The sequence below is a fragment of the Sus scrofa genome, chromosome 10 (assembly GCF_000003025.6).
Source record: "Sus scrofa isolate TJ Tabasco breed Duroc chromosome 10, Sscrofa11.1, whole genome shotgun sequence".
Classification (NCBI taxonomy): Eukaryota; Metazoa; Chordata; class Mammalia; order Artiodactyla; family Suidae; genus Sus; species Sus scrofa.
In genome coordinates, this window is record NC_010452.4 from 18,262,904 (window position 1) to 18,275,131 (window position 12,228).

At 45.6% G+C, this 12,228-nt stretch overlaps 1 protein-coding gene and 1 long non-coding RNA gene across 4 annotated transcripts in view; one reads left to right on the forward strand and one right to left on the reverse strand.

The window, feature by feature from the left end:
- LOC106505102 overlaps positions 1 to 12,228 on the forward strand; it is a 51,208-nt gene that overhangs the window by 37,383 nt on the left and 1,597 nt on the right. The window contains exons 3-5 of one of the 3 annotated variants that reach the window (XR_001299189.2): positions 2,453 to 2,531; positions 5,575 to 5,673; positions 6,220 to 6,316. The exons of 1 other annotated variant lie outside the window; for it this stretch is intronic. This is a non-coding gene — a long non-coding RNA (uncharacterized LOC106505102). The remainder of the gene's footprint in view (positions 1 to 2,452; positions 2,532 to 5,574; positions 5,674 to 6,219; positions 6,317 to 12,228) is intronic. One more of the 3 variants, XR_002336129.1, reaches the window with a different exon arrangement.
- SMYD3 (SET and MYND domain containing 3) overlaps positions 4,695 to 12,228 on the reverse strand; it is a 751,923-nt gene continuing 744,389 nt past the window's right edge. Inside the window, 1 exon segment of the mRNA NM_001160092.2 lies at positions 4,695 to 5,019. Within this exon segment, the coding sequence (NP_001153564.2) occupies positions 4,918 to 5,019 (102 nt within the window). The 3' untranslated portion in view covers positions 4,695 to 4,917.

The following is a 12,228-nucleotide window of genomic DNA, read 5'->3' on the forward strand; positions in this document are numbered from 1 at the left end:
AGCCTTTTTTGCCTAAGAATAAAGAACACTAGAAATGAACCTTGGAGTTCCCTGGTGGCTCAGCAGGTTAAGGATCCAGCATTGTCACTACTGTGGCTCTGGTTACTGCTGTGGTGGGGGTTTGATCCCTGGCCTGGGAACTTCTGCATGCTGCAGGCATGACCCAAAAGAAAAGAATCTTAAATTTTACTTGGTAGGTTTTCTGTTAGTAGTGGTCATAGTCGTACTTTTTGCAACTATTTTGTGTGTATGAGAGAAGTACAGACATGGAAGGAGGAAGATGAAAAGCCATCCCACGTATTGGATTTTAATTGATGGTGTTAGAGTGAACTCATGATTTTAAAAAGGCGTGGAAAGTAGACTCCCTAGGAGCACTGAGAAAGTGCAGAGCCTTGGGAGTTCCCGTGGTGGTGCAGCAGAAACGAATCCTACTAGGGACCATGAGGTTGTGGGTTCGATCCCTGGCCTTGCTCAGTGGGTTAAGGAGCCAGCATTGCCATGACCTATGGTGTAGGCCATAGATGTGTCTTGGATCCCAAGTTGCTATGACTGTGGTGTAGGCTGGCACCTGTAGCTCCGATTCAACCCTAGGCTGGGAACCTCGTATGCCGTGGGTGCAGCCCCCAAAAGACAAAATAAATAGATAAAAAGTAGAAAAAGAAAGAAGAGACTTGGGCTAGACCTTTGAGAATGAGATTTGAATAGATGGAGAAGAAAGGTCACTTGATATGAACAGAATAAGGACCCGTAAAGAAGAGGGCATCACCCAGGAGACTGGAGTGGGCTGGGGGGTGGTCCAGCTGGCTCGGCAGGCTCACAGGGACACCAGTTAGTATGGCAGTCGGTAGCGGGAGATCATCCTTGCCAGTCGGAAGATGAGACTTTGAGGGTTGTGGCAGTGGGGCGCCCCTGTGTTTGGGCAGAGGAGTTGTATGAGGAAATGACAAACTCGGTGTTTTGGGGTGACGACTGGCCTTTAGATGGAAGACTGGGAAAGGAGGGCAGCGAGTAAGGCGGTCACCGAGGAAGTCTTTGCAGAGGTGCCGGGGCCCGCAAAGAGCCTGCAAATGGGTGAGGACAAGAATGGCTGACACTTAAAAAAGCACTTCAGAGGGTGAATAGACAGAATTTCTCCTCTGATCAAGGACAAGGGACGAGTCCGTGACTCTGAGTTTCTGTGCCAAAGGGGAGGAGCATGATGCTGGAACTGAGCTGACATGAAGAGCAGAGAATTGAGTGTTGATACATTTTCAATTGGTTCTGAACATATTGACGGCGAGCCAGTAGCATTTTGATGTTTACAAACCTCAGAAAGGTCAGGCGAGCGTCCCACTTTGGGGGTGGCGCTGCTGGGCCTCCTCACCCAGCTCCATCTCTCACAGAGCTCAGGCCAAAGCACGGCTCTGCTGTTTCTCTGCAGCTGCTGCCAGTGATTGCGTGTCATAGAATTTTATGATGCACCACGGATAATGCTCAGAATCGTCTCCCCGTGGAACCCCTACTCGGAGTGATGGTCACTTCCTGGTTGGGCCAGAAAAGAATTTTTGATTTTTTTTTTTTTTTTTTTTTTTTTTTTGCTTTTTTAGGGCTGCATGTGCGGCTTATGGAGGTTCCCAGGCTAGGGGTCAAATCGGAGCTGCAGCTGCCGACCTACCCCACAGCCACAGCAACACAGGATCCCAGCCGCGTCTGTGACCTACACCACAGCTCACACAATGCCGGATCCTTAGCTCACTAAGCAAGGCCAGGGATTGAGTCCGCATCCTTGAGTCCTCTTGGATACTAGTTGGGTTCATTACTGCTGAGCCGTGATGGGAACTCCCAGAAAAGAATTTTTAAGACATAACTCAGAGGAGGGCCTGTACGTATGGAATTTCTCTTTGATCCCTGCCATGGATCCTGGCTCAGGAGCCTCTGTGGCTTGGGCTGTCTGGCTTCACAGGAGGACGGCTGCCCTCTCCACCGGCCCGGCACTCTTGCTCGGCTAGAGGAAGCCAGACCTGAGCTCTCACAGTCAGCAGGCTTGCCAGGCAGCCTTCCTCCTCTGCGCTCTTGGCATTCACGTGGCACGGCCATAAATTATGCCCAGCGTGTTCCTTTTCAGTTTAAATGTGCTCTCATCCCAGAGGAGCAACTAATGGCTTTAAGTTACTGATGTGAAAAAAGCCCGCCGCTACAATGACTGTGGATTAATGAAGCAGCACATACGGAGACTGGGGCAGCAGTAAATTGTCAGCCATGGGTGACATGGATTTTAAATTATGTGCTCCATCTCCTTCCTCCTTCTCCAAAATTATTTTGCGGTAGAGTTGTTTGGTAAATGTTTATTTACCATTGTGTTTGCGTTCCATTAAAAGTTGGTGCAAACTGGGGCCCTCCCTCTTAAACGTCTTTCCTCAGAAAACTGGAGGTGGCCTGAGAGGGATTTAAAAGCCTATCCTGCTTTCTCTAGGAGGCATGAAGGCAAATCTCTTAATCCGGGATCATCACTGACTGATAAATTTCATTCTGGGAACGCTGCTCGTTGGCATGTAAGTTACTCCTTCCACCTGTTATGGCTTTTTTCTTTTCCTGATGAATTTAAAATGAGGAACCCATACAACACGCAGTGTTTTTGAAAGGAAGCAAGTCTCTTTTTAAAAATTATTATTAGATGAAGGACCCCAGGAAGTCTATTAATGGGCCATAGGAGAGTTCAAGAATCCTTGATCCACAAGCAAATTGCTCATATGTATGTTTCTCTAGGAAGAAGGTCTACGGATGGCATCAGATTCACTAAATGTTCCCTAACACTGAGACAGCTTGCAGGCTGCTGGGGTGGGCGGCACCAACGACCACAGTGCCTTCCTCTCCCCAGATCTATGTTCTGGCAATGGAATTGGAAGCACCCCTGATTCTAGGCTTGTATTGTGATTGGCGTCGGCCCATGGCACGTGACTAAGTGTGACACAAGCAGCTGTAAACAGCGCTTGCACCCGGGGGCTTGCCTCCTTTCTGTTTCTGGAACCCTCCTGCCACGTGAAGAAGGCTGGACCAGCCCAGTGAGCTTCGTGGCCCAGTCATCCTCGTTTCCCCGCGGACCCACCAGCAAGTACTGACAGTGAGGTGCCCAAGCCAAGGTCAGCGGAGTTCGCCAGATTCCCTGAATGCTCGTTACCCCCGGTAGCGCAAAGGCTGCTACGGGCAACTGGACACATGGCCACAACTTCTTCCTCTCCAGACTTCCACCCCTTGCAGTGGGACTTTATAGGGCCAGGGGTGTGTGGAGCCTGGGCCAAACCAGAAGCAACTGTCCAGCCCACATCGCTGCCATAGAGAATAATGAACAAAATCAGCACATTTGTGGGTCATTGTCATGCAATCAAAGCTGCCTAATACAAATACTCTCCCAGACAGTGTACATTTTGACAACAAGGGGCACATTTTTATTCAGGTTTGGTATCTCTTTTTCCTAAAAACGCCATAACCATTCCATAAATATTTGTGGCATTGGGTAGAACTGGTCTCTGAGAAAGACTGAGATTCAGCTACTTTCTCAAGGTCACTGAATAAATCAGAAGAGATCCCCGAGCCCTAACTCCGGGCGTCAGTTTCCTAACTTATAGACATGGGGGCCGTGGCTGGTAGAGACACTGTGTGCTTTCGAGGCGCCTGGTACTCAACAGTGGCTGGAGCCAGGCAGGCTGATGATGTGGCCGAGGGGCTCATCAGCGTGCAGATGGGCACGTCTCAGCGATCAGTGACCACCAGGCGTTTGGCAGGTAGGCTCCCCCTTCCAGGCATCAGTCAGCTTTCCCGGCTGCCAAATGAGGCAGGTTCCTGCCGACGTGATCAGAGGCCCAAGTGTCACTGTGACAGCGCTGCTGCCGCAGTGCAGCCACGTGGCCAGAGGACGTGCCACTCCCTCTGTGAGGGTTGAGGAGGCTCCTGAACAGAACTGGGGAAACACAGGTCACGGCGGGTGGCTTCCGCCGCGACCAGTGTCTCCGCTAAGCCTGAGGGACCAAACTGCTTACAGCATCACTGAGCTGTGAAAGGACTTACCTTTGTTTTTGCGGGAGGAAAAAGAAGAGGTTTTCTGTGTTTGTCTAAAGCAGAAGGTGGAAAAGCATGCCATAGAATCGGGGGCTCCTAGAGAGAAAGGGGGGAGAAAAGCCTGATTTGAGCTGGGGTGTGAGAACCCTGCTTCCTGCAGGAGCTTCGTGCGAGGCAGATCATATATGCTCGATCCATAAACATAGAGAATTACAGAAAAAAAATTTCAAAAGAAAAGCGTGACACACGCGAAGGGTTATAAAATGCTCAGAACGAGTTACGCAAAGAGCCGTGAGACATAGGAAAAGACATTTTTTTTTCTTTTCCATTAAGATCGCCTGTCCTTTTTGAAGAAAACCTAACGTGACTTCTTTCTAGGATTTAGGATAAAACTTCTTGTGTTGGAGATGGATTTGGAAGTGAATAATGGACACACATGTCACTTACCACAAGCAGTGAAGACAACAGCTGAAAATCTTATTTTTTGCCAAAAATAGGCAGTAAGCTTTTGCTTGGAAGCAAATGTGAAAGGATTGATTTTTATCCAAGGAGAGAGTTACAGTCTACTCTGTTATGCTTTTAATAGGATATTCTATCTTTAATGTGAAATAGTGAACATTAAAATTACTCATGAGTAAGCAAGGAAAACAACTGCCAGATGGCATTTTCAACCAAGTTTTTAATATTTATTATAATCGTGTTTCTCTATAACTAAGGATTCTCATGGTGTGCAAACCATATGTCTGCCTTGATTTAGCTACATAAACACACAACAGCATTGCCAAGAGGGGAGGTTCACACAGCAAACAAAATAACAGAGTGTGTGACCCCAGTAAGGCATTCAATAAAGGTATAAGCCGTCTCTCCCTGAATGGGGTTCTCTTAGGATGCTCGGATGTTGGCGTCACATTCTTCTAAGAGTAGGATCAAATCTTCAATCAGGCTGTGCTCTCTGCCATGTGTCACTCTCATAATATCAAAAGCCTACAGGGAAAAGAGAGAGATGGATTAGATCTCTGCCTGCTCCTTGTCGTTTCCCAGGACTCCAGGATGCCAGAGAGGCCTGCAGTCCTCAGATGAAGAGACCAGGGTGATTTTGTAATGCGGTGCGAGGCAAGCACAATGACCCCTTGAGTCACGCTGGACCTAGTGTCCAGCTCTGATCTTTAGGGTGGTGGTTAGCACTTAGGTTGGGTGGGGTAGTTACAGAGGTTTAAGAAGAGTTACTGAAATTATTAAGTAGTATTAAAGATGAACTACCATGTTAAATTTGTCATTTTTCCATACTGTATTTAATTTTCAACTATATGCACTGATACATACAATGTATACACATTTTTGGATTCTTTTTAAAACAATTTTATTGTAGTTGATTTACAATGTTGTGTTAATTTCTATTGTACAGCAAGGTGAATTAGTTACATATATGTGTGTGTGTATATATATATTCTTTTCTGTTATGATTTTCCTTGTCTAATTGCCATGGACTTCTAACACTGTGTTGGAGTGGTAAGAGTGGGTATACTTGTCTTGGTCTAGATTTTAGCAGGAAGACTTCACCGTTGAGTATTATGTTGGCTGTGGATGTCACAACTGGCTTTTGTTACATTGAGATATGTTCCTTCTGTACCCACTTTGGTAAGAGTTTTTATCATTCATGCATGTTGAATTTTATGGAATGCTTTTTCTGCATCTATTGAGATGATCATTTTGTGTGTTTGTTTATGTGGTGTTATCTCATTGATTCATTTGCATATGTCGAACTATCTTGTGACCCTGGAATGAACTGCACTTGGTCATGGTGTGTGATCTTTTTTATGTGTTGTTGGATTCAGTTTGCTAAATTTCTTTTTCTTTTTTCTTTTTATGGTTGCACCTGCAGCATATGGAAGCTCTCAGGCTATGGGTGGAATCAGAGCTGCAGATGCCAGTCTATACCATAGCCACAGCAATGCTGGCACTGGATCTGAGCCACATCTGTGACCTACACTGCAGGCTGGGGCAATGCCAGATCCATAACCCACTGAGTGAGGCCAGGGATTGAACCTGCATCCTCATGGACACCACATTGGGTTTTTAAGCCATTGAGCTACAGTGAGGACTCTAATTTGCTAAAATTTTGATGAGAATTTTTGCATCTTTATTCATCAAAGTCATGGACCTGTAATTTTCTTTTTTTGGCAGGTCTTTGGTTTTGGTACCAGCGTGATGGAGGCTTCACATGATGTCTTTGGAAGTGTTCCCTCCTCTTCAGTCTTTTGGAAGAGTTTGAGAAGAACTGGTATAAGTCATTTATAAGTTTGGTAGAATTCGCTTGTGAAGCTCTCTGGCCCTGGATGTTTGTTTGTAAGGGTGTTCTTTTTGGTAGATTCTGTTTCATTTCTGGTGAAATTGGTCTGTTCAAGTTATCAATTTGTTCTTAATTCAGTTTTAGTGGGCTATATGTTTCCAGAAAGTTAATCTGTTTCTTGTAGGTTGTTACATTTGTTGGCATATAATTGTTCATAGTATTCTCTTAGGTATTATTTTGCATTTCTGTGGTATCAATTGTGAATTCTCCTCTTTCATTTCTTACTTTATTTGGGTCTTCTCTGTTTTCTTCTTGGTGAGCCTGGCCAGAAAGAAGTTTGTCAATTTTGTTTACCGGTTCAAATAATCAGCTCTTGGTTTTACTGGTTTTTTTTCTGTTCTTTTTTAATTAAAATTTTATTTCCTCTCTAATTTTTATTATCTCCTTCCTTCTGCTCACTAGGTTTTGTTTATTCTTCTTTTTCTAATTCCTGTAGTTGGTGGGTTATGTTGTTTGAGATTTTAAGAAGGCCTGCATCACTGTGAACTTCCATCTAAGAACTGATTTTGCTGCATCCCATAGATCGTGTATGGTCATGTTTTCATTTCTATTTTCCTCAAGGTTCTTTTTAATTTCCTTGTTCACTCACTGGTTTTTTAGAGGCATGTTGTTTAGTATCCATGTAACTGTTTCAATCCTAGAGAATGTTCCATGTTACTTAAAAAGAATGTATTCTGGGAGTTCCCGCTGTGGTGCAGTGGGTTAAGAATCTGACTGCAGTGGCTCAGGTCACTACAGAAGCATGGGTTCAATCCCTGGCCCAGCACAGTGGGTTAAAGGATCTGGAGTTGCCAGAGCTACAGTATAGGTCACAGCTGCAGCTTGGATTCACTTTCTGGCCCAGGAACTTCCAAATGCCATGGGTGTGGCCATTAAAAAAAAAAAAAAAGAATGTTTATTCTCCTGTTTTTGGATGTAATGTTCTGAACATGTCAATTAAGCCTAGCTGTTATATTGCACTATTTAGGATCTCTGTTGCTTTACTGATTTTCTGTCTAGAAGTGCCATCCAAAGTGTGAGTGGGGTGTTAAATTCTCCGTGGCATTGTGTTCCCATCAGTTTCTTCCTTTGTGTATATTAGTATTTGTTTTACGCATTTGGGTGTTCCTGTATTGGGTGCATAGATGTTGACGAGTATAATATCCTCTTCTTGTATTGTTCCTTTTATCATTACAACTGCACTTCTCTTTATAGCCTGTTTTATTTTGTCTGGTATAAGTATTGTGGCTCCCACTTTGTCATTTGTTTGCATGAAATGTCTTTTTCCTTCTCTCACTTTCACTCTATATGTCTCCTTTGCCCTAAAGCAGATCTCTTGTAAGCAGCATATTGTAGGCTGTTTTTTTTTTTTTAAAAAAATCCAATCTGCCACTCTGTGTCTTTTTATTACAGCATTGAGTCTATGGACATTTAAGGTAATTTATGATACATATGTATTTATTGCCATTTTAGATCTTGTTTTCCCATTGATTTTATTTTCTTCCTTGTCCCTTTCTTTTCTTTTTCCTTTTGTGGTTTGATGATTTCTTTGGTCCTGATGCTTCTTTTTGGTTTTTGTGAATCTACTTTATGTTTTTGTGTTTTCCCCTGTTTTTCAAATACGTTACCCCTTCCTATATTTACTTGCTTTAGACTGGTAGTCATATAGGCTCAAACACACTCTAGGAAAAAAATCTACATTTTCTTACTCTCTTTCCACACATTTTATGATTTTGCTGTCCTCTTGTACATCTTCATAGTCACTCTTCTGCTCTTCATCGTGGTTGTCATCACTTTCACAGAAATGTTTTGATTTTTTTTTTTTTAAATCTGTGTATTGGGTTAAGTGATTTACTTTCCAGCTGTGCTTTTCTCTTTCTTCTGGATTCTTACTTCTATTCTATTTAGAGAAGACCTTTCGATATTTCCTTTAGGATAGGTTTAGTATTGCTGTATTTGAGTTTTTGCTTGTCTGAGAAATTCTCTCGCTCTCCTTCTATCCTAAGTGATAATCTTGTTGGGGAGAGTATCCCAGGCTGCAGATTTTTCCCTTTCAGGACTTTGAATATATCTTGTCACTCCCTTTTGGCCTGCAGTGTTTATGTAGAGAAGTCAGCTGATACTCTTAGAAGGTTCCCTTGTAATTAACTGTTGCTCTCTTGCAGCCTTTAGAATCCTCTCTTTAACTTCTGCCTTTATTATGATGTCATGGTGTAGATCTGTTTGGGTTTATCTTTTTGGGGACCCTCTGTGCTTCCTGTACTTGAAGATCTGCTTCTTTAGGTTTGGGAAGTTTTCAGCCACTATTTGGTCTAATAACATTTTCAATTCCCTTTTCTCTTTCTTCTCCTTCTAAGATCCCTATAGATTGGAATACGTTACATTATCCACAGGTCTTTTTTTTTTTTTCTTTTTAGTTGGCTTTCTATCTGCTGTTTATTAGGTGATTTCTATTGTCTTCCACTTCGCTATTTGTTCTTCTGCACTATTCATTCTGCTATTCATTGCCTCAGCTGAAATTTTTTTTTTTTGACTTTTGCTTTTTCTAGGGCCGCTCCCGAGGCATATGGAGGTTCCCAGGCTAGGGGTCTAATTGGAGCTGTAGCTGCTGGCCTACGCCAGAGCCACAGCAGTGGGGGATCTGAGCTGCGCCTACGAACTACACCACAGCTCACGGCAACACATCCTTGACCTACACCACAGCTCACAGCAACGCTGGATCTCTAACCCACTGAACCAAGCCAGGGATTGAACCTGCAACCTCATGGTTCCTAGTCAGATTCCTTAACCACTGAGCCACGATGGGAACTCCTCAGGTTTAGTCTTGATGAATGAATTTTCTAATTTTTCTTGGCTTTTCTTTATAGTTTCTAGTTCCCGTTTACAGTAATCAGCATTTCTACCAATAGTCCTTAATTCCTTCAGTATTTTCATTACCTCCTTGTTGAAATTGATGTCTGTTAGGCTGAAGAGGTCAATTTCATTGTTCTATCAGGGGAATTCTCTGAATCATAATTGGGAGTGGTTTCTTTGTCTCTTCATTGTACTTCTATTTCTCTTGTTCTATGAGTTTAGTAGAAGCAATTATCTATTATGGTCTTGGAGGGCTATTTTGATGTGGGAGCATCTCTGTGTAGTCTGTGTGGGTTTAATGATTTTGGGGACAAGGATTTTTAGTGTGGATGCCTGCTGCACCTTTCCTCAGTGTATTCTGGCCGTTTATCCCCTTGATAGGAGGTGTGAGTGGTGTTACGATGACCAGAACCTGCACTGGATATTGAGTGACATCTCCTCTTTGCTCTGCCATTGTCACTGACCTGGCAGGGGCCAGGTCTGTTCCCTAGTTGTTTGAGTAGAAGCCCCAGGTTCATTTCTGAGCTGCAGTGCAAAGTAAGTGGGGTTGGCACACTCCCAGTGGGAGAAGAGCCCCTGAGTATTCCTCTTCCAGAGCTCTTCACCAATTAGTGTGCTCTTTTGTGTCACCTGTCACCTGTTGTGCAGGCTCACAAAGTACACTGCTGTTGGCACTGCTCTTGGCCCCATCTCAGCCTTGGGCATGCTGGCAGTAGGCCCTGGTGTCCATCCCTCAGATATTGTTTTCACAAGCCACCAGTACAGATCCACTGAGGTCAGATACCAGAATTGCAGTAGTCATGCACCTGGACCTGATATGGGAGGTATGGATGGAGGCATCTCAGACATTTGCCCGGCCCAGCCCCTATGTGCAGGCACCCACAAATAGCTGCTAAGGCCAGACGGGTCCCAGCCACAGGAGCACCTGCTGTCCACTTGGAAGTCCTGCAGCTGGTGGTGGAGCATAAGTCAGCAGCTTGTGCAGCAACAGGGAGAGATTTCAACCCTGCTTCCTAAGTCGCAAGGGCCCTGGAGCTCAGCTGTGGTTTCAGCTCTGCTTCTGCATGTGAACAACTAGCTGGCATCTGGCTTCCAGAGCCCACTGAGAAGGTGGCTGAGGCCCGAGACCCTGCAGAGGTGGGGGCTGGTGCGTGGAGAAAAAAGCTGTCAGGCAGCCCTGCCTCTTTGTGTGCCACTTAACAGTGGGTGCTTTGCTTCCATGGTAGGCCCAGGCTTCTTCCACGAACACTCCCATTGCAGCAGTACCCTAGTCCAGCCCTTGAGGCTCTATGCATCCAGGAGCAGCCCTCTGCCTGGGTCTGTCCCCTGTCCCCTGAGTTTTAGCACCCAGCCCTTGCCCATTCTAGCAGACGAGTGTCTCAGGCTGGAGCAGAGAGTGTGGTGGCCTGGCCGTCTGCGCAGGTCTCGCTCTTCTGCCTGCCACGAACCAGTTGTTGCTCTCTCCTCCCTTCCAACCTTAAGAATCAGGCCTTCTCCTTGAGAGCCAAAGTTCGTGTGGCTGATGGGGAGGCTTCCCTTTCATTCCTGCTCATCCCACGGCAGGGCAGGTGCCTGAGGTCAGCAGGAGGCTTCCAGCCCCGCAGCCCTCTCGGAACCACAGAACCAGAGCCAGGAAGGGCAGCAGCCTGGCCTTCCTCAGGCCTCACTTCCACACCTCATCTCCCAGCCTGTTTCCTGGCGGAAGGGCTGTTAAGACCATCTGGTCCAGTGTCCTCCTGTTTGGCCTGAGAGGTGGGTGGGGTGAGCATCTAGCGCTCAGGACTCAGTCCAGTGTTTGTTCCATGACTGCCTGTGCAGCTTCCACCTACAGTCTGCAGTGGCCAAGGAGGGCCTGGAGGGTCTCCAAGATGGGGCTTCTGAGACACCCGGAGGGGGACGAAGATCTTCTAGTCAGGATGTGCCTGGTATGTCCTGTGTTCTCTTATTGGTGTTGAATGCGGCACCAGAAGCAAGAGCAGGCTGGGGGCAACGCCTGGGTGCGGATGTGTAGGATGTGAGATGCTAAGATCAGAAGATCTTATCCCCAGGGGTGGCTAGAAGTGGAGAGGAAATCGATGTAACTGGGAGCAGAGGACCAATTTGAAGAGTCTAGAAAAAAATCCATATCATTCGTCTAGAAGGTGAAACCAAAACATAAGTGCGATTGTTAAGCAAACACTCATTTTCTCTGCATGATGGGTGGGCTGGAAAGGAAAAGGAAGAAAGAAGAGAGGAAAGGGAGGAGTAGGATTTAGTGAACTATGCGAGATAGGACAGCACCTATGTTTTCTGTGTGTGTGGTGTGTGTCAAGTGGAGTGTACAGGAAGCCGAAACCTGGACCTGGCCAGGAGGGTATCTGGTCCTTGTCCTGGATGTCACCTGGGTTGCAGGTGAGCTGGGGCGGCAGTTCTCGGAGATGTAGGATGGGACCCCTCTGCTGCTGTCAGCATGGGCAGGCTCTCCGGGGTGGCCACAGCCCCCCCAGTGCAGCAAGATAAGGAGGGGCTGTTTTCCCCACCCGAAATTTACCATAAATCTCTGACAAACCAGAACAGTTGTTTCCTGGAGCTCTGTGTCTGCCTCCCCTCTCCGCGCTCCCAACTGCCACACACGCGCATGTCAGAGAGGGCAATTTGGGTTTAATTTCCTGCAGCAGTATGTAAAACAGATTAAGGAAATATAAAATTGGAGCCGGCCTGTGCTGGGAAAAGCTTATCTCTTTCCATTAAATTTTATTTTTTTTAATGGTAGCATTTAAAAAGAGCGTGCACGTAATCTTCCACAAAAGACCCATTTGAAGCCTTCAACGGGGGGTTGGTGCCCCCGTGCACAGACTCTAAATGTCACACGAGAAATGGAAGCATAGACTGTCTGCCCCACGACAGGCATGGTTCACTCAGGAGTAAAAAGATAGGGTCCCCAGGACTGATTTCAATCTTATCACAGCTTTTTTTAAAAAAAGCAATTTTAGCACTGTGGCCATGTATTACATAAAATGAATTCAAATCAA